Consider the following 22,228-nt stretch of genomic DNA (forward strand, 5'->3'; position numbering starts at 1 on the left):
TAGTATATACCTGAAACTAACATAATATTGTATGTCAACTATACTTCAACTTAAAATAAATCAATAAAGGGTAGTCATATTCATTGGGAGACTGTAAGCAACATGTGTGCCCCTTGGATGTTTCATACACTTCATTAAAAATGTAGCCTGAGCTAGTTTTGGCTACTCTAAGGCAGAATATGATTATGTTGTTAAGTATATGTACAGTATGAAACGTCAATACAAAACCTGAAAAGAAAATATTCTATTCATGCAGTATTTCAAAACAAATTCAATTTACAGGCTTAAAAAAATTAGGGGATCATGTATCTTTAAATGTAGGTGTGTTAGAATAATTGCTTGACTTTGCATCTGGGAACTGCTAATTGCTTCAGTACACCAAGTAAAACATTAACTTTTTTGTTTTGTGCAACAAGAAGTAAAGCAGGCTACCAGCAATTTTGAGAGCTTGCAAAAACAGCCTGCAAGGAAATGAAGCTCCCTATTTTCATAGCAGATGCATTCACAACAAAAGCATTTTGTGGGAATCCTGCTGCTGTTTGCCTCCTAGAAAATGTAAGTATTTTGTTTTGAAGCACAGTGCCTGAAATTCTAGATTACTGTAGAACCAAGTATTTCTTAAAAAAAAACCAGACCTACCTGTTTGTTTACCTCTTTGGTTTGTATACTTTGTCAACTGATATCAGCAATGTTCATGTTGCAAGTTGATTTTGACCAAATTATATGACAAGAATGCATACACCTAGACACTTAAGTCTAGAGAGATGAAGATTCATGTAAAGAAGAACTAGAGCCAATAAAAAAAAGAAGAACTAGAGCTCCGTTTTAGCCATCTGGTTTTCATACAGTTAGCACCAAACGTGGAGGAGAATGAAATTAGATGAGTTTTATGTGACTGGACATGACTGATATTACATTTAGCATAAAAGATTCTAGCTGGATATCTTTAACTTTTCCTATAATTCAGACAATTACAAATTATTTTCAGGGCAAAGAAATGAGACATTTTGCAATGAATTAAGTAATTAAGTAGAAAGATAGAAGGGATTAAGCTCTAATATAGGGAGAAATTAGTTTACTGAAAGTCTCATTTTAAAAATGTCTTTTTGATCAGGATTAGTATTAACAGAGTAGTCAAATATTCCTTGATCTTAGGTGCTTTGTATTAGTACCTAGATATTAGGAAACAAGCCTTCCACTCAGAGCAGTTAGTGCAAGAGTTGATTATTTGAGAATTACTTCAGGAACACAGTGAGCAATTGATGATCTTAAATAAGTCTTATTAAGTTGTGCAAAGTGTGTGTTGGGGCCTTCAAGTGCAGTGACTGTCAAGCTGGTCTGCACATTAAAATCACCCAAGGAGCTTTAAAAATTCCCATGCCCAAGCTGCATCCCAGACCAATTAGAACAGAATCTCTGGGGGTGGGACCCAGGCAGCACTGTTTTTTTAAGCTCCACAAGTGAGTCTAGTATGCAGCAAGATGGAGAACAGCTGAGGCTTTACTGAGATAAGTGAATATTGTTAATTGAGTCCTTGATACACTTATTTTCTCCCTCAAGTGGAGCAGCAAAATGGTGATCAAGAGTCCTTATCTCACCTTCGTGATACATTCATTACGCAACCTTGCGCTGGCATTTTCCAACCACAAAATGCAGAAAGTAATAAAGTTAATAGGCTTTATCAAGTAACACAAGAGCTTGGGAGGATTAGTGAGAGAAGAAGTAACAACCAGATTCTAAATCGTGAACTTTCTTTAGAAACAATCTGGCAAACATAACTTCACGTAAAGGAATTGTGGAATTGACTAAAACTGCTTGTCAAGTCTTAGTATACTTGCCCCATGTCCCCATGTAATATCCTTGAAGAGTTTTATTTTATTTATTTATTTTTTTTGTGAGGAAGATCAGCCCTGAGCTAACATCCATGCTAATCCTCCTCTTTTTTTGCTGAGGAAGACTGGCTCTGAGCTAACATCTATTGCCAATCCTCCTCCTTTTTTTTCCCCCAAAGCCCCAGTAGATAGTTGTATGTCATAGTTGCACATCCTTCTAGTTGCTGTATGTGGGACGCGGCCTCAGCATGGCCGGAGAAGCGGTGCGTTGGTGCGCGCCCGGGATCCGAACCCGGGCCACCAGTAGTGGAGCGCGCGCACTTAACTGCTAAGCCATGGGGCTGGCCCCCCTTGAAGGGTTTTGAAAATAGTTTCCAGTGATTTATGTACTCAATTTCCACCAGATGACAAGAATTAGCATTATTCTTCAATTTACTCCTTTTACCTCCAGTATACTCACTAAACACCAGACTTAATTATATCTATCTATCCATCTATCTATCTCTATTTCTCCATTAAAATATATCTTACATGTTATTTATGTATTTGGAAAAACTAAGAAATAAAAATTTAAGCAAAGAACTTAGCACAGTTCAAAGCAATATGCTTCAGTATGAATGGAAGAGAGAAAAAGAAGATGATGCAGTCCATGATTTGGGATGCTCTCTCACGAGTCTCCCAGCTCACTTCTTCTTGGCCTTGGACCTGTGAGACCAGGCTCATTTGATGGCCTGTCAGGGACAACTGAATAGATATCTAAGGACTAGTTTGCTAGTTTTCTATTCTCTGGACATGAGAGTCCTGTTCTCCTGGAGGCTAATTGAGCACTTCCCCCAATTCATAATCAATAAAAATTATAGTGAAAGTATAAACTGTGGTTTCTGCCCTTGGATTCTTTTACCCATGGCTGGAGACAGTGGAGATCTGAAACACCTAGAGAGGACACAAGTAAATTCAGGAAAATATTAAGACAAATAAGTGCTAAACTTCATAATGTTGACCACAGTTCAGTAGGCATTTATAGCCTGTCATTAACGTATAAATACATGAACCAGGCTCTGGGGTTGGGACAGGAGGTACAAAGATTAGTAAGTTTGCCTGCCCTTGAGGTGTTCAAAGTCTAGTGCAGGAAACAGACATGTAAACCTGATCGTTATTCAGTAGTTAAACCACAGAGGCTAAAAGACCTAAAAGTGCCAGGTACAGTGGGGACTCAGAGAACGGAACAACATTGGGTTTTATGGAGGAGAAAATACTTCAGATTTTAAGTGCATGGCTTCAAGGAATAGTCTTTTTTGTTTTGTTTTGTTTAAAATTATTTAAAATTTGACCAAGATGAGACTAACCACAGAAAAACTTGGAGGACAGACTAAAGACTAGGTAATTGCAATTTGAGCTTTTCGAATACTTGATGAAAGACTGCTGGAAGGAAAAGAAAAAATTCTGGGTAACAACATTCCAAGAGCTTCTATAATATTCTAAAGTTTTATTTCATTTTCCTTTCTAGACAAGTCCTTTTTTGAAATTTTCACATGAGGAAATTATGACACTGTACATTAGGTGAAAACACAAACAGATTAAAGGCTAAAGGGAACATAGAACAGATATTGAAAAAAATATTTAACACCTTAAAAAAATTGATGGTGTCCTCAAATGCCTGACAATCAATTTGACAAAGATCATATAGAAACATGGAAAATGTATAGAAACAATATAAAAAAATGAAAAGGATACATTCGATGACAGCTGTGTAAAAACCTACAGGAACTCATGACCAACTATTGGAATAGGTCAGAAGGCTGTGGTAGTGATAAGAGGTGGTACTTCACTTATTTTTCTATAAACCACCTTTTTTTTTTTTTGAGGAAGATTGGCCCTGCGCTAATGTCTGTTGCCAATCTTCCTCTTTTTTTTTTTTTCTTTTTTTCTCCCCAAAGCCCCAGTACATAGTTGTGTATCGTAGTTGTAGAGTTGTAGCTCTTCTATATGGGATGCCACCTCAGCATGGCTTCATGAGCGGTGAGTAGGTCCGTGCCCAGGATCCAAACCGGTGAATCCCAGCCTACTTAGCAGAATGTGTGTGTGAACTTAACCGCTACGCCACTGGGCTGGCCCCCTAAACCAGCTTTAATATTTAGTGAAAATAACACATCAACAGGGGTAGGGAGCCCATATTTATTCTCCTTGATATTCTAACAAACCCCCAAGTTTTTTTGTTTTGTTGTTGTTATTGTATGTATGTATATGTGTATGTGTATGTGAGTATGTTTAGGGTAGGGTTTCTCAGTAGCAGCACTATTGACATTTTGGACCAGGTAGTTCTTTGCTGTGTGAGGCTGTCATGTGCTCTGTAAAATGTTTGGCAGTATCCTTGGGCTTTACCCACTAGATGACAGTAGTCCCCCCGCCTTATCTCCCGGTCATGACAATCAAAGATCGCCCCCAGTTGAGAACCATTGTTTTAGAGGATACCTTTTCTAAAAAGCTTTATTTTTTAATATAAAACCTTCTAAAAGGTTTATTCTTGAGTTTTCCTGGTAAAATTATCTGTAAAAACAACTTTGTTGTGTGCTCAGTGTATACATTTATTCCAATTGAACTGGCATTTACTGGCTGTCTACCATGTGCTAGACACCATGCTAGGATCAAATGTAATATTCATGTACATGCATTTTTATTCTTTTAAACACTAACAATCATTTCCAGCGACAGCAGGGAGGATTGGCTTCACACTTTTAAAGAGGAATGCTTAGTTTTAGTTCCTAAACTGCTTGCTGTTCCATTTTTCCTGGTTAAATTTAGAGAATACCAAAAGCCCCTTGACAGCCTGGTGGGTTGTGTATTTAAGGAAAAACAGGTGTATAGCAATGCTGTGTTCAGTCCATGCTTTAACTCATGTAGGGAAGCTTATGGTGCAGTGGCCATTTCCAAACTTGGTGCCCTTCCTTAGAGAGAGGATCCCTGGCTCGATGTGACCACATTGAGTCAGAGGCTTCTGGAGTTTCTATGGAGTTCCAACCTCATGTCTCATTTTTATGCCCAGAGAAGGGATGAGGAGTGCAGAGAAGATTCTTCTAGGGCATTGAAGTGTTTTCCTTTGCCCAGTATTTGAAAGAAGAGAGCAATGCAAAGGAGGGGGAAATGTCACTGTGGGAATTTCTATTTCCCAAGTATCCTCATTGGCTTCTAGAATATAACCTCAGCTTTGGAAGAAATGACTTTAGGCAAGTTCATCCAGATACTGTGCTAATTGCTTTTCATATGTTATCTCAATTCACCCTCACGACCACTCTATTAGTAGGTCTTATTATTATTATCCGCATTTTACAGATGAGAAAACAAAGGAAGTTTAAGTAATTTACCTAAGTGGCTGACCTCAGGATCCCACTCCAGTTCTGCCTGACAGCAGGGCCCATGTTTTAACCCACCGTGCTCACCACTAGACTAGATGTCCTCCCCTTTTATGTGTTCCCATAGCACTCCTTACTGCTCAGTTGGCAGCATGCATCACTCTTACTGTAATTCATTCAATACCTGTCTTCCTCACTAGACTGCACATTCTATGAGATCTTAACCTGTTCTGACTTGTTCCAACACACATGGCTTAGCACATGGGAGGTGCCAAATATCTGTCAAGTGAAAGTGAAAATATTATAATCAATTAAATTTTGGCAAAATCTCCTAAAAGTTCTGTTAACCGACAATAATTGATCTTTTATTCTCCTTGGTGGGGTGCCGTGGGTGGGGTATGCAAGGTCAGTATGAACTTTGAGTTCTTTGATGGAGCTGGAGAGACAAGGCATCCACAGGAACCATTAGGAAAAACTGAAGATGGCCTACTGTTTGAGTGCTGCATTGTGTGGACATAACTTCACAATAGGAAATCCAAGTGCCTCAGAAGGAATCTCCCATTTCTTCTTGGATGATGTAGAACTTTCTATATCCAAGTGCTTTTCTTTTGCTGAAATCTATCTATAGCAGGACTGTCATGTTTAGGCTGTCATATTTCTAAACTGCCACAAGATGGGAGTATTTTAAACCTTTACTCTTGATCTTTTGTGGGCCATATTGAGGATGGGACGAACCTCAGTGTCCCAATGCGTACACTGGAACTCAGAAAAACAAACACGAGTCTGTTTTTGCCATTGTAAATTTGATTCATGTGAGATTGCTGAAAGGAAATGGATATTAAAGAAAGAGAAAGCTATTGGTTTATAACTGTTGTGTGCTGCATTTGAAAATAAGATTGAAGTGTAAAATGGAAAAATTATTGGAATCAAAATTCAACATTCTGAATGATGCAGTCTCTTTCTTTTGTTTCTAAAGCTCAAAGTTGAAGAAATACCAGCTTCTCATGATTCACCATTATCTTGGCCTTTGGTTCCAGTGTAGAAATTCAGCTGCCTGTGGTGCATATTGAGGGCTGCTACTATCAAACTTTCTACATTGTCTTTGGTCCCTCAGGCAAATAGCAGGTGCATTGTAAGTGTCCTGGGACAGAAATTATAGTTACAGAAATTCAAATTGCAGTCGGTGCAATATACCAAGGCAGAGAGGATTAAAGAGTGATGGTCAGTGAAGTGTGTGTTCTAACTCATGTGAAAAAAAAGTCCATTTGCAAAGAAATCTATTACCAATAGATGGTAAGCTTGGCTACAATGTCGGATGCTTTAATGCTTTTAGAGACTCTTATCCTAAAGGTTGAGAGAAGCAATACACAAAGGAAGGAAGGACAAGGGTAGGGAGTTTGGACAGATCAGCTAGAGGAAGGACTGGCAGGCAGTGTAGGGTTCTGCAGCCAAGGAGGCAAATCCAGGAAGACCAGCATAGGCTTTTCTTTATCATACCTTCAATCACCATTGAGACCTGTGATTGCAGACTCCACACTAGAGAATTAAATGGCTCCCAGTTTCTCTCAGGTCTTGCATGCACGGGCATGTGGGCCAGTTTCCACAGGGAACATCCAACAGGCCATGGAAAGTGCTTGAGTTCAGTTGTTAACATCTTTGCTTTGTTGGCTGGGCGGCCCCAGCAGCCCCCTCCCAACTCCTTTACTCAGCTGAGACTTCTCCATCCCAAGGCCCGCAGGTGCTCATTCCACTTCATTCCTACCATCTTAATTTTCCTTACCTTGGCTCATAGAATCCTAGAATGTCAAAGATCTAACAGAAGGAGAACAGTGTGAAGTCAAGTGACTTGCCCAAGAAGCTTCTCTAATACAAAGCTCTTTGCCCACATTTTCCTGCCCGCCTCACCAAAATCTGCCCTTTTCTAAGTCCACCTCAAGGCCTCATCTTTAAAGTCCTAGAGTATTTATTGTTAAAATCTATGTATCTCAATTACATACTCTCTGGTGTTGCTCACTGTTGTTTTCTGTGTCTGTCTTGACTTCCCACCAAGACGCTAAGCCCCTTTAACACAGGGCCGTTATCTTATGCACCAGGACTTCTCAAATGTTAATGTGCAGAGGGATCACCTTCGGATCTGGTTAAAGTGGAGATTCTGATTCAGAAGGTCTGGGGTGGGGCCTGAGACTCTGCATTTCTAACAAATTCCCTTGGTAGTGGTGCTGATGCTATTGGCCCAGCACAGCACTCGGTAATTGATTGATTGCCGCTTTCGCCTCAGAAACGTTGTACGTTGTAGGAGTCCATTTTATCTGATAGACATTTGTTTTCGTGTCTCCAGCATGTTAAAGGAATAGTATAGTTTGTCTTTGTTATGAGGAGGCAGGGTAGTGTGGCAGGTTAAAGCATGGGCTTTGAGCCACTCAAAATAAAAAGCTAACATTTATCAGGTACTTAACCATGTATTGGGCTCTGTGATGAGCACTTTGTGTGCATTATTGGATTTAATCTTTTGAAAGAAAAACGTCAAGTAAAAACCAAAACCATTGTGTTATGTTTGGGTTTTCAGAAAATAAGTATCAACTTCTCAAGTGATTTCTCTTTCTATAGGACTACAGAGCTTCTATAGATTTTGAATACACTGCTCCTTTAAGAAAAGCTTAGTAAGTCTCCTGCTAGGATTTTTATATCAGCTGATAGTTTAAAAATCATGACTGATTTTTCACAATAACCACTGTTTTATGCCTTATACAAGTATATGGAAAATGTTTCAAAAGAAATTGAATCAACTAAAAGAGTATTTAACTTGCATAACTCAGATAAATGAATTATGAATTTATTAGTAGAAAGCTATAATTCTTATTTCTGGGTTTCAGGAGCTCAAGAACAGTAAGTTTGGCCAAATAAAAAATGCATTTGTTTTCAGATTTCTTTAGAATTCAAAATCTAGTGAGCATTTTGTCAATTAAAAAATTGATTTTCATTCTCAAAAGGAAAACTCATATTTCTGATCCGTTTTTTTCTTAAGAGGAATGTGTGTGTGCATATATATGAATGTATGTGTCCATAATAACCCTTGACTTAAGTACTATTGTCCTCATTTTAAAGGTTGTGCAAACTGAGGCTCCATGAGATTAAATGACTTGGCCACTTTTGCACTGCTACTAGGGGCTGACCCAGGATACAAATCCAATTCTGTCTGTTTCCAAAGCCAGCATTATTTTTTTAAACATTTTATTTTGAAAAATTAAAAACCTACAGAAAAGTTTCAGGAATGGTACAATGAACATCCATATACCTTTCCTCTAGATTCACTGGTTGTTACCATTTGCAAAGCACACGTTATTAATCACTCTACTATTTATTAGGTATATTGTGTTCTTAGGATATTACACAACCTCTCCATGTTTAATTTCTTCATCTATAAATGGATAAAAATATCTATATTGAGGGTTTTTTAAATGAACATTAAGTGAATAATGTATTTATTCTTTCAGCAAATATTTGTTGAGCTCCTACCATCCTGGGATGAATACAAGACATTCTTCTAAGCCAGGACAAAGCAAGATAGCACAGTTTGTGCCCTCATAGAGCTCAGAGTCAGAGGTGGGGGGGGACAGACAGTAAAGGGACACACTAGGTAATCTCAGGTGGTCTAAGCTCTGGGGAGGAGACAGTGCTTTTGGACAGAATGGCCTGGAAGACTTCCTGGAGGAAGTGACTTCTTGCCTGAGGCCTGACTCATGAAAGAGAGTGAACTGTGCATAGATGGGGGCAGACTGGTCACTATCCAGAGGCGGTGCCAAACATCTCTTTATCCAGCAAGAAAGGGAGATTTGTGGAGTTTCCATTTATAGAGATTGTTTTTAGAAGAGAGCACACACTCTTTCAGATATACTTGGTAATAATCTGACAAAGGATAGGCCAGGCCAGTAGGTTTTTCAGAGTCTGTTCTATCTTTGTACATCTCTTCACAGAGTGCTACAAGCATGGATTTCCCAAAAACAATCTTTATAAAATTGCCTTAAATTCCTTAGCAATTATTTCCTTTTAAGCATGTAACTTTTAGTATCACTAAACTCGTTATTAACTAATGGCAGTTGCTGTCCAAGGAAGTCTGATTTGCAATTCTTGAGTCTCGATAACCTTTTGTTTCTAATTTAGAAATTGGGTGAAGACATGCATCAAAAAATTGCACAGGAAATGAACCTCTCTGAAACTGCTTTTATCCGAAAACTGCACCCAACTGACAACTTTACACAAAGTAAATATGCATTTTTTAACCGTTCTTGAATGGTACCAGAAGCTGCTTCTTCAGTGAGGGAATGATATTTAAGGGAAATGCCCACTTACTATTTGCATGCAGAGAGGAGAGAGATGGAGAGATGCTGATTTGGTTTTCAGTTCGTCTGGGGGAGTGAGTGTGGGTGAATTTGAATGTTTCAGCTCTAGATTTAGCACTGGGGAACCCTAGGATGCTTGTCTAGACTTCATTCCTCCTTTCACAATGTGTTTCAGCTGTTAATCATGCTAGTGAAATATATAGAAAAGAATAAGAAAAGTTTTTGCAACCCACTTGTATGGGAATGATCTCGTTTCTCTTTGGTTTTTCCTCCTCTGAAGGTTCCTGCTTTGGATTAAGGTGGTTTACACCGGTGAGTGAGGTCCCTCTCTGTGGCCATGCTACCCTGGCCTCTGCAGCTGTGCTGTTTCACAAAATAAGTAATGTAATTTTCTTTTATGAACCTATCACTTAGAAAATATGTTTTAAAATTCTCACACACTCTTTTCCAGTAACCAAAGTGACTGGTCTAAAGACATTGCAGTTTATTTCATGCAATTCATTATGCAGAAACAAAAACAGGGGCCAGCCCGGTGGCGCAAGCAATTAAGTGCCCGCGCTCCGCTGTGGCGGCGCGGGGTTCGCCGGTTCGGATCCCGGGCGTGCACCGACGCACCGCTTGGCAAGCCATGCTGTGGCGGTGTCCCATATAAAGTGGAGGAAGGTGAGCACGGATGTTAGCCCACGGCCAGTCTTCCTCAGCAAAAAGAGGAGGATTGGCAGATGTTAGCTCAGGGCCGATCTTCCTCACAAAAAAAAAAAAAAACCCAAAAAACCCCAGCAACCTTCAATAACGCTTTGGCCTTTCTGGGTATGTGCCAGGCATGTTCAAAAGCCATGTTGTTCCCTAGAATGCCATTTTATTTAAATAGAAGCTCTCTAGTCTCTGTGACTAATACAGGAGGGGAGTTTCGCAAGGCACAATAGGTGACTCACATGATGTGACATTGGGGAACCAAAAGGCACACTTTGCCCTAAGTATGTCCCCACCCACATTGAAATTTATTTCACAACAAGAGTTTTTTTACTCTGAATTTTAAAGATTTCTGAGCCCCAGCTATATTCACCTTGTGAAGAGAGGATGCAGCACCTTAATTCTACCAGTTTCTGTCTTAGCTGCATTTAGTACAAAGCCATAAAGATCAGGGCTTTGTGGGAGTGAGGCAGAGGAGAGACACTGGAAATGCCCTAAAAGTGGAGATGGAAGCAGCCGTGAACAAGCCTAGGCAACAAACAGAAAGTTCAGCAAGGAAATAAACAGGATGATATGACAGAGGGTAACAGTGGGGAGTTGGAAAAAGAAGGTTCTTTGGGGAATTGCTTAGACGGGGATAGTAAGGGAAGGTGTTACAGGGCAAGCTCCCCCAGGAAGCAGACCCTGAGACATATTTGCATGCTGGAAGGACTGGGGACAGTATTCTTGGGATCAATACTGGTAGAGGGGTAAAGAAAGCAGGATTGAACAGAGGAAGAAGTTGAACTGCAAAGTGGTAGCAACAAAGAAAGACCTAGGCCAAATCCACAGGGAGGTCTGAGGCTGCGAAGGTCCTTCAAGCAGTATGGTTCCAAATAGAGGCAAAGGTTCAGGCCTTTGTACCCTCCATTGACCAGTCTCCAATGCCCAGTAAAGCAGTGTGACTTTGGATAAAGTAGCTCTATTCAGCCAAGGGCAATTCCCAGAGCAGGACTCAGCTGAGAGCTGTCAGTCACCAACACTCCTGGCAGCTGGGTCAGGGCCAGGTGGAAGTGAGACAATCACGGCCTCAGGTTACACCTGAGAGCTTGTGCCTCCTTACATTCTATACCTCCTGGTACTTCCTTGCCTCACCTAGTCCTGGCCCTGAGAGGAAAGGGGATGAGATTCTGGACAACAGCATCGATTAGAGAAGAGGACATTTGGACTGAAGAATATGAAGCCATCTGTGCAAAGAGCTAGAGTGGGAGGAAGAGCATTCTGGGCAGAGGCAGCAGCAAATGCAAAGCCCCTGAGGCGTCTATATAACCAGGCTGGAGCTTCCTGAGCGAGAGGATGATTGGCAGGAGATAACATTGAGAGTTAGGCCAAGGCCCCTCTATGGTGTAATCCATTATACATTTTAAAAAGATAATTTTGGTTTCTGTGGACAGGGGACAAGAATGAAGGCAAGCAAGCATCCTGAAATGTTGTTTAGGAACTCAGTCTTGAAAAGTAGGTATTACTGAAGTTGAATTGAGTGCCTTTTGAAAACCCCACAGTGGTTGGTATGAGGCTGAGGTTTGGAATGACAGCCCTCAGATCCCCCATCTTAAGGTTAGATGAGGTAAGGTATGATAAAATGCTTTGTAAATACTGAGGTCTTACACCTATTATTAAAATTAAACTTTAGGTTTCAGAATGTAAATTTTATACTCAGTGAAATTTAATAAGCAATGCCAAATTTCCTCACCCTTGAAATAGGGTTAAGTTTTACAAGAATATTAGGAGGGAGAAAAGAATTAGGTCACAAATCTCTGTTTTCATTAAAAATGTTACGTACACTGGGGTCAGATAAATGGCCCAAGTTGTTTCAGTAACATGGAGGGATGTGATATCAGGATTTGTGGTCCGATCTTTAAATCACAATTTTAGCTTGGTTTATTTAGAATAAATCTGATTTGTTCATATCAGACTGTTGTTCATAACTTGTACGTTCTATTTGTCATCCCCTTGGCGTATCTCAGACTAATAGAGTTATTGTAGGTGGATATTTAAAAATCTGCATTAGAAAACATTATAGCATCCCTATGAGGTTTAATTATTACCCCAATTTTATTGGTAAAATGAAATTAGTATAGGTTTCATTATTACCCCATTTTACTTATGAGGAAATCGAGGCTTAATGAGGTTAAATAGTTTGCACAAGGGTACAGTTAGTAAGTGATAAGGAGCTGGGATTTGCAGCCTTGCAGTATGATGTCAAATCCAATCAGTTATGTTCTTGGTTCTCCAGTTTGAATCCAGTGAGAGTTTTCTCCACTCTGGACCCCAGCAACCCACACCTGGGCCCCATCACAGGAAAGGACAGTACTGCCAGAGGGTCTCAGACAATGTAGTGGTGATCGAAACAGATATATGAACATATAACGAAGTTTATTTTCCAATTTCTTGATTCCTTTTCAAACAGTTTTCTAATTCACTCTTTTTTTTTGGCCAGAAAACGTGAGTAGTACTCTAACCTTTGTCACTCTGAGCGGGGAACTAAGGGTCAGAAGAGGAGAGGATGATATCGTCCTGGACTTTCCTCTTTATCCAGCCCACCCCCAGGTCAGCTCTTGCTAATTGTTGCCATAAACTGTGCACAACTGATGGCTTGCCTGTTTTACAATGGGTTTGTCTTTTTTCCCCATCTAGGACTTCCATGAGGTGGAGGACTTGATAAAGGTTAGTGAAAAGAATTGAACCTGAGGTTGTGTGATATGGTCATTTATTACTGTTTGAACATAAAGATTCAGTACCATTTGATCCCAGAAGATAGACCTTCTACCAGTATAAATGTTCCAGTCTAAGCTTGGATGAATAGTTCACGGTGGATTTGAGGTTTGAATTTTAATATGGAATCTATTTGGCAAGAAGGTTGACCAGTTTTTCCTGACTCTTCATTGTCAGCATTAGCCTCCACGGTAGGGTGAGGGGAGGAGAGTCTGTGTGTGGCAGGCTGAGAATGAAAGAAAAGAACGGAAACTGCCTAGCAGCTGTCAGTGTCCCCAATTTCTGCGATGGAGGATGGGGCTGAGGTGGGGGGGGCTGTGCTTTGATGAAGGAGACCAGGAAAGCATGAGTACCTGGCCTGGCCTCCTCAAGTGGTCTATGTAGGGGTGGGGCTTAATAATATTAATAACTAATAATAGAGAACATTTTTGAGAGTCTGCTCTGTGCAATCCATGTGCTAAGCGTTTCACATGCATTATCTCATTTAACTCTCACTGTCACCTAGTGAAGCAGCACTACACTTGTCCCATGGAGATTCCAGAGGACCAGAGCAGCCCTGGACAACCAGGTGCTTAGTCTGTAGAGATGGAAGGGCCCAGGTCAGGACCAGGGCAAGGGCTGCCATGAGAAAAAACGATTCCGGGGCCGGCCCAGTGCCGCAAGCGGTTGAGTGCGCACGCTCTGCTTCAGAGGCCCAGGGTTCGTGGGTTCGGATCCTGGGCGCACACCAACGAACTGCTTGTCACACCATGCTGTGGGGGCGTTCCATATAAAGTGGAGGAAGATGGGCACGAATGTTAGCTCAGAGCTGGTCTTCCTCTGCAAAAAAGAGGAGGATCAGCATTGGATGTTAACTCAGGGCTGATCTTCCTCACAAAAAAAAATGAAAAGAAAAAACAATTCCATGAAATGGCCTATTGTGGGTGCCACTGGGGTGTTTCTCAGTGAATTTTCAACTATAGCATTTGTAATCTCTTTAGTGTTTTGCTTTATCTAAGTTTTCAAAGAGTATAAGCATCATGATGGATTCTGATTTTACCCTCAGCCCCACCTATGGCTTGGGTTTTGGGAGACAAGCCAAAATCATAAATGGACAGCTTTAAGCATGTTGCCAAGAAAATGGAAAATATTCATAGTAGTAGACCTTGTTCACGGTAGAAAGAACTTAATATAATCTCTCTAAGCCTCAGGGTTGCAACTGTACAGTGGGGATGATAAAGAGTTATTTATTGTGAGAATTGTCATTTTGTGTTCCTAGAAACTGACAATAAGATTCCCAGCTGAGAATTAAACTTTCAAATTGACATAAAAATCCATGGAGAGAAGGGCTGGATGACCTTTCAGAGAGATGAGAGGCCCTGGAGAGCAGATGAGATCTGGCTGCAGGAGTTCCCATTTCTTGAGGGAGGGACATTAGTCAGCCATGGTCACAGAGGCAGACAGCCCAGGCACTACCCAAGGAGCAGGGCTTCTCAGCCTTGGGACCTGGAACATCTCGGTCCCTAAGGAGAGTTAGAAATCCTGAAGCTACCTAATGACATCCCGACAACTACCACATAACTGTCATCTGCTCTGGTGGCAGTGCCAAAGTATGACTTGAGGGGCTTTTGTCCCCTCATAATCTCCCTGAGCACCCCAAGAAAATAAACAAATAATGCTCTTGGATATGAGGAAGATTATGTGCAGTCCTTGGTAAAGGGCGTATCAACGTATCTTTAAGAAAGGTTGCTATGTTATTGATCTCTAGCATACAATCTGAGTGAAAACAGTGGGCTTGCCAAGCAGAGCAGCATTAAGATGAGTCCTCTAGTCCTCACTTCCAATGAAACTGCCGGACCTGAGTCCTTGCCGTGTAGAATGTTCTAGTTACTGCTGCAGGAACTCCACCTATATTATTTCATTTAATCCTCACAACAACTCTGAAAGGTGGGCATAAGGCCGCCCCATCTCTAAAGACAGTAGACAGTAGTGAGGGCCCCTCCACAGCCCCGCAAACCCGGGTCAAGGGGTGTGTGTGTGTGTATGTGTGTGTGTGTGTGTGTGTTTGTGTGACCATGACCCTGGGCCTCTGTAAGTCTTTCTCCTTATCTGTGGGGAGAACACCCATTTGAAGGAGTTGTGTGTTGAGGTACGTGGTAACACTTGTGAACAATGCCTATCTTTGGCTCTCAGAGGGTAAGCTCAACCCTCTTAAAGGCCTCTGATCACCAGGAAACTGGCCTTCCTTGGGCAACGCCTTGAGTCCCGAAACTGAACTAAAACTCTTGGGATTGGAGATGATGGGTGTGCCTGGCACACAGCAGATGCTCATGAGAAGTCATTCCCCATACAGGGGATCAAGGACTTGATCCAGGGCACACTCCTGAGGAGTTTTTGGTCTGTCTCCACAGACTGCCATAGGTGACACACTGGTCCAAGACATCTGCTATTCTCCAGACACCAAAAATCTACTCGTCCGGCTCAGTGATACTTATAACAGGTAAACAAACACAAGTGTACTTTGGGGATAGCCAAGCACCTCGATTTATAGCTCTGGCATGGTCTGGCCGTGCTGTGTCTGGTCCAACCAGGATTTACGTAGCCCCAGAGTTGTTTCCCGGGTAGGAAGATGTTCCCCTTGCTCTTCCCTCCCCTCCTGCTGAGCTGCTTGGGCCAGCGGCACCCTGGCCTGCTCTGCAGAGTCTGTGTGGTGGGTGGTCTGTGGAGTGGGTTAGTAATAATAATCCACCCCATTTATGAACAAGGTCATTTTTGGAGAACCTGAAGGTGAACACACAGAATCTGCTGCAAGTGGAAAACACAGGGAAGGTGAAAGGACTCATTCTCACCCTTAAAGGAGAGTCTGATGGGCAGGCCCGAGCGTTTGACTTTTACTCCAGATATTTTGCGCCATGGTTTGGTGTGGCCGAAGACCCTGTCACAGGTACTTTTTGACTTGGGTCCTGGGAGGGTTAAACAATGGAGGAGGAGAATAACAAACAGCTGTTTAAGTGCCCTTCACGGGACCTTTCAGGTTGCTTGGGTTTTGAGCTTCCTTTTTTTCCCCATTTCCCCCTCGCCGTCCCTTCACTGAAGTCTCATGTGAAAAACACAGACTAAAGGAGGCAGCATAGCAGGGTTAGACCCTAGTTTCCGACAGCCTGGGTTTGCATCCTGGCTTCCTAGCTGTTGACCTTGGGCAAATGACTTAACTTTTTTTTTTTCATGTAACCTTTTATTTCTTCTGATTCAGTAATTCCGATTCAGTAACAATGTGTACCACAAAATACTTCACTTTAATAATTCCTGCTGACTTCTAAACACAGTAAATCAGAACATTCAAGAACTTCTTCAATAGAGAAAGCAAAGAGGAACTTGGGAAGAGAATAGAAGTTAAAGTGAGAGGGGCCAACCCCATGGCGTAGTGGTTAAGTGCACGCGCTCCGTTGCTGGCAGCCTGGGTTCGGATCCCAGGTTCGCACTGACGCACCGCTTGTCAGGCCATGCTGTGGCGGCGTCCCATATAAAGTGGAGGAAGATGGGCACGGATGTTAGCCCAGGGCCAGTCTTCCTCGGCAAAAAGAGGAGGATTGGCATGGATGTTAGCTCAGGGCTGATCTTCCTCACAAAAAAAGAAGTTAAAGTCAGAAAAGTGGGGTTTAAGTCCTGGCTCTGCTACTGACTGGCTTTGGTGCCCTGGACAGTAGCTTAGACTCGACGTATTTCCCAGCCTACAAAATGAGTCTTTATGACACCTCTTGTCAGAGGGTTGTGATGAAGAGTAAACAAGACAATGCATGTGAAAACTACTTTGTAAGAATGACTTGACTTTTTAAAGTTTCAGTTCCCTCCTCTATAAAACATGGATAATACCTCTTAGGCTTATGTAAACACATGCATGTTAAGTGCTTAGCACACTGCCTGGCACATGGTAAGTACCCAATAACTATTAGCTATTTTAATAATAACGACAACACTGGCTCCCTGAGCCAATACTTCCAGATCTGACATTTGCAAAATTCAGGGCCTGATGTCCACTACATTTCCAAAGCCTTTTATTCTTTTCAGTGACCAGCCTGCATGATCGTTGACATCAAGGTAAGATTTGGTTTTTGAAGGATACATTCCTGGCTGCAGGTGGGAAAGAGGGGCAGGAATAGTGTTTCTTTTCCTCCCCTTCTCCTTTCCCAAACCTGCCCCCAAAGTGGATGGGAGGGGTTTGGGGTTGCGGGTATTCAAGATTTTCTATCAGTCAGAAGCAGAGGGATGACATAAAAAATGGGCAAGAATGTGAAGCCTCCTACTTTCAACCTCTTTGAGAAGAGTAGGCTGAGTAGCAAAACAGAGGAATGCCTGATGGAGGAGGCTGGTGGAGGGGATGACACCAGGGCAGAAGGAGGCTGGGCAGAGACTTCAAGGCTCCCATTCTGGTCAGATGGCAAGGGCCGGGGTGGCTTCAGGACCTTGACTTAGTTACTCCCTGAGGAACAAAACACGTGAAATTCAAAGCTCAGAAAGGAAGCACTTTTAAAGACTCAGGAAAATGCCCAACAACATGCAAACAGTCCAGCTCAACCCTCCCCCATGGAAGAGAAATTCTGAGCAGATTTACACTTGCATAGCTGCTAAATAAAGATCTTAATTGGCACAGAAGGCAAGTTTTTTCCCCCTGCAAAAATGCTTTTCCAGAGTGGGAAGTTCTTTGAATGATGATGACCAACCATCTCTGTTTGCTTGAGACTGAGGGATTTCTCAGCATACAGGACCTTCAGTGCTAAAACCAGGACAGTCTCGGGCAAACTGGGATGGTTGGTCACCCTTTGGGGACCTCTCATAACATTTAGTAAGTTTTCCTGAAGGAAGGGCCTCTTCCTCCACATCCTTTTCTCCCCCAAAGACTTTTCTGTCAGCTACTACATTATACTTTGTTTCATCATTTTAATATCTATTCTTTGATCTAAAACTAGGGCACAATCAAGTGAAAAAATACCTCACTAAAAAGAAAGTTCTTTTGACACCAAAAGCCTGGGAATATTGGCTTGGTGGGAAATTTGGCCTTTTGTCAGAGTTCACACCTTTCCTTGCATGTGTATCCTCAGAGGAAGGAGGTATTTTCCCTCGAAAGATGTACAAAGATTTATGTGAAGGCCTTGATATTTCCTCCTGTGGGCTGACAGTGAACTGGTAGACAAGACAAGAATTAAAACCTGCAGTTTAATCCAGCCTTCAGAAAGTGTAAGATATAGAGAATACACCATTTGGAGGAGCTTATCCATAAATTCTATGTCTTCCTTTCTATCTCCATTCATAATTCCACACTCTGCTGTGGCTGTGGCCAACATAAGGACTAAATCATCTAAGATTTAGTCACGCTGGATAGTTGATTGTAATCGCTTATAAATTTACCACAGTTGCCCCTGTTTTCTTCAGGATTGTATCACAACTTTTTACTTCTTTTAAGGGTCTACACATACTGTTCTTGGCAGCTACTGGTCTCAGCAACTGGGGAAGAAAAACATGCATGGTAGGACAGCTCTTTGTCAATTTCTTTTTAATTTGCCTAACTTTAAGCTAGTATTTCTTCTCATATGTACTGCCTACTTGAAGATGTAATAAAATGTTATGTATCACCCACATGAAAATGAAAAGTTTTTAAATTCCTTCACCCTGTACTCTCTACTCAAAAACATCCTCCCCCCCAAATATTTTCCACCTCTGGGCCTCCCATCACACAGACACACTTCTAATACAGTAAGTGCCCAATAAGTGTTTGTTGAATAAAATTAACGAGCTGTATAACTTGGCCCAGAGAGGTTATTTATAATGTGACAAGTTGAGATTGAATGACCATCAAGGTTCCTTACTGCCATTGCTAGCCGCGGGATTGAATCAAACAAATTGCTGTTGAGCCAAGTCCCCTAGTGATAAATGTATTGCTCAGGGGCAGAGAAAATAGATCGCAGCCAATGGAGGCTACATAGCCCCAATAACCAAAGTAGGAGTCTGACCCTAAAGGATGGATATCTTACATGGTGGGAGGGTTAGGCCTCTGTGACCTTGATTTGGGGATAGCAGGGTGGCTGTTCTCTATTTGGTGAGCTGAGTTATTCCCCCCAGCACTGAGCTTCAAGAAAGCTGAGGCCGTGCCTCTTGTTTGCCTGACACGTGTGGTTGCTTGATAACCACAAAGAGAACTTTGTCCTATTCAGACCCGGGAAGATGGAGTCTTCTCAGGAGGGCGGAGACCACCCCTCTTTATTTTCTTAGACTTTTAGTTCATGTCTCTGTCTTTTCACACGTCCTTGCTTACTCCTAGACAGAGCCGAGAGGAAGCTATGGTGAGGTATGTCTGGGGCATTACAGGAAGTGATAGAGGAAGTGGCTCAGGAAGGGAAGATGTGGAGCTGTGTGTTTTGTGGATCAAATTGCATTTGTGGCCCCTCAATCCTCAAGATAACAGGGTGGCCTGAGTGGTACTATGGATAGAGAAAGGAATTTATTCTTTAAACTGACCTGGGAGGATTCTAGAGCTTGTAATAAGAGGTCTCTCACTATGTTCTGTTAATTAAAAAGGGTGAAAACGACCTTAATTTGTGACTCGTTTTATGTTTTCTTTAGCCTTTCAGTGTTCCCACCGAGGAGGAGAACTGGAGATTTCTCTGCGTCCTGATGGACGAGTTGACATTAGCGGAAGTGCTGCTATTGTGTTAGAGGGCACGCTGACAGCCTAAGATGGTGGTACTGCGGTGCTGCTATCCTGAATGACTAAGTATTTTCTGCATAAAAAGAAATGTGAGCGGCTGCCTTTAGCAAACTTGCATAGTAGTAGTCCACTTAATCCTCATGTTAGAAATAGAAAAATGAAGACATATTAATGGAGATTTAATAATACTTCCTGACTAATTAACTAATGGAGTTATGGCTCAACCTTTGAGTATATCTGAAATGTAGGTAACCAGTAACAAAGAATAATGTTGTCACCTTTGATTATGACTACCAATCACAGAATGAGGAACAAATTTATGAGGAGTAAAAGATCAAGCCATTTAAACTTAGCTGTATCCAATAGAATATTTTGCAATCATTAAAAAGACCCAATAACTATGTGGAAATATAGAAAAATATTTCATGATATAATACTAAGAAAGAAAATTATAGTAGACTATAAATTGTTAGAAATGTTATGCTATGTCTACAGAGAACATGAATTTATATGGACAAGGATGAGCCATGAAGATAGAAAAGTAAAAACAGTTCATGTGTGGGGGTAAGATTGGGAGTAATTTTAATGTATCTAAAAAATTATTTCCTTTATTGGAACACACTCATGTTCAGTAACTAAAAATCAGGACATATATTTAAGTAACTAAAACCCCATAAATTAAAAAAAAATGTATGTATATGAGTATAGTAGTAAAATTAAACACTAAAAGTAATGTAATATCTTTATCTTGATATATAGCTTTAGAGTAACAACTTAAAATGGAGTCTTCTCTTACCTTAATAAGTTTTAACATAACTTTATTTTTATTTTTTTTATTTTTTCTCTGTCTCTATGTATTTGTTTATTGTTGTTATTATCTACTACTTAATGAAGGAAATCATACGGTATTTGACCTTCTCCCTCTGACTTATTTTGCTTTGCATAATACCCTCAATGTCCATCCATGTTGTCACAAATGGCTGGATTTCATCGTTTCTTATGGCTGAGTAGTATTCCATTGTGTATATATACCACATCTTTATCCATTCGTCCCTTGATGGGCACTTAGGTTGCTTCCAAGTCTTGGCTATTGTGAATAACGCTGCAATGAACACAGGGGTGCATGTATCTTTACGCATTGGTGTTTTCAAGTTCTTTGGATAAACACCCAGCAGTGGAATAGCTGGATCATATGGTAGTTCTATCCTTGATTTTTTGAGGAATCTCCATACTGTTTTCCATAGTGGCTGCACCAGTTTGCACTCCCACCAGCAGTGTATGAGAGTTCCCTTCTCTCCACATCCTCTCCAACACATGTTGTTTCCTGTCTTGTTAATTATAGCCATTCTGACGGGCGTGAGGTGATATCTCATTGTAGTTTTGATTTGCATTTCCCTGATAGTTAATGATTTTGAACATCTTTTCATGTGTCTGTTGGCCATCTGTATATCTTCTTTGGAGAAATGTCTGTTCAGGTCTTTTGCCCATTTTTTAATTGGGTTGTTGGTTTTTTTCTTGTTGAGATGCATGAGTTCTTTATATATTTTAGAGATTAACCCCTTATCAGATGTATGGTTTGCAAATATCTTCTCCCAATTGTTAGGTTGTCTTTTCGTTTTGTTAATGGTTTCCTTTGCTGTGCAGAAGCTTTTTAGTTTGATGTAGTCCCATTTGTTTATTTTTTCTATTGTTTCTCTTGCCCGGTCATACATGGTGCTTGAAAATATGTTGCTAAGACCGATGTCGAAGAGCGTACTGCCTATGTTTTCTTCTAGAAGTTTCATAGTTTCAGGTCTTACATTCAAGTCTTTAATCCATTTGGAGTTAATTTTTGTGTATAGTGTAAGATAAGGGTCTACTTTCATTTTTTTGCATGTGGCTATCCAGTTTTCCCAACACCATTTGTTGAAGAGACTTTCTTTTCTCCATTGTATGTTCTTGGCTCCTTTGTCAAAGATTAGCTGTCCATAGATGTGTGGGTTTAACATAACTTTAAATTCAGTTAAATCTATAATATTGAATACCTATAATTGACTTTGGGATGGGGACTTTTTCAAGTCATTAAGAGTGTTTGTTTAAGGTGATCTCATTGATGGCAGTTCTCAGCCATCTCAAAAACTGCAAGCTACTCAGTTAGAAATTCCTGTAGTGTCCCAATTTTTTTCATCTTAATAATACCATGTTTTCTATTTTTATTTATTTTTGCTAAGGCATATGAGAGTGAATTTATTATAGCAGTAATCTTTTCCCTAATTTGTAAATAATTCATCAGCTTCAGTGCTTTAACTTAATGAGTAACCAATAACCTGGCACACACCTCACAGCTCATCACAACTCATCGGTGAGTCATGACATCAAGGGGGAGAATCACTGGAGGGTCTTCACAAAATGCAGTTTTTCCAACCTGAGATTGAATTGTAGGAATAATTTCATAGAAATGTATAGCTGAAAGGGTATGAATTTTATCTCACAAAGGTATGCTGTTTTTTTCTTTGGTGAGAAAGAGTAACCCTGAGCTAACATCTGTTGCCAATCCTCTTTTTGCTGAGGAAGATTGGCCCTGGGCTAACATCTGTT

At 40.9% G+C, this 22,228-nt stretch overlaps 1 protein-coding gene across 3 annotated transcripts; it reads left to right on the forward strand.

The window, feature by feature from the left end:
- The first annotated feature begins 422 nt into the window (after positions 1–422).
- PBLD (phenazine biosynthesis like protein domain containing) lies at positions 423–20,430 on the forward strand. Of its 3 annotated transcripts, none has more exons than XM_058543341.1 (9): positions 423–555; positions 9,344–9,443; positions 9,803–9,901; positions 12,695–12,804; positions 12,892–12,921; positions 15,360–15,448; positions 15,714–15,892; positions 18,410–18,472; positions 19,567–20,430. In XM_058543341.1, exons 1-9 carry the CDS (start codon positions 472–474, stop codon positions 19,677–19,679), a joined length of 867 nt encoding a protein of 288 aa, XP_058399324.1. In that variant the 5' UTR covers positions 423–471; the 3' UTR covers positions 19,680–20,430. The 3 variants fall into 3 exon arrangements, with proteins under 3 accessions (XP_058399324.1, XP_058399326.1, XP_058399325.1); XM_058543342.1 differs by lacking the exon at positions 423–555 and adding an exon at positions 6,154–6,314; XM_058543343.1 differs by lacking the exon at positions 9,803–9,901.
- The last annotated feature ends 1,798 nt before the right edge of the window (positions 20,431–22,228 follow it).

The sequence above is a fragment of the Diceros bicornis genome, chromosome 6, assembly GCF_020826845.1.
Source record: "Diceros bicornis minor isolate mBicDic1 chromosome 6, mDicBic1.mat.cur, whole genome shotgun sequence".
Taxonomy (NCBI): Eukaryota; Metazoa; Chordata; class Mammalia; order Perissodactyla; family Rhinocerotidae; genus Diceros; species Diceros bicornis.

Excerpts from the sequence above, each read along its gene's own strand:
- PBLD (XM_058543341.1), top strand. The coding sequence starts at position 472 with ATGAAGCTCCCTATTTTCATAGCAGATGCATTCACAACAAAAGCATTT. Across the intron at positions 556-9,343 it reads CTGTTTGCCTCCTAGAAAAT|AAATTGGGTGAAGACATGCA; the intron begins GTAAGTATTTTG and ends TTTCTAATTTAG. Across the intron at positions 15,449-15,713 it reads CTCAGTGATACTTATAACAG|GTCATTTTTGGAGAACCTGA; the intron begins GTAAACAAACAC and ends TTTATGAACAAG.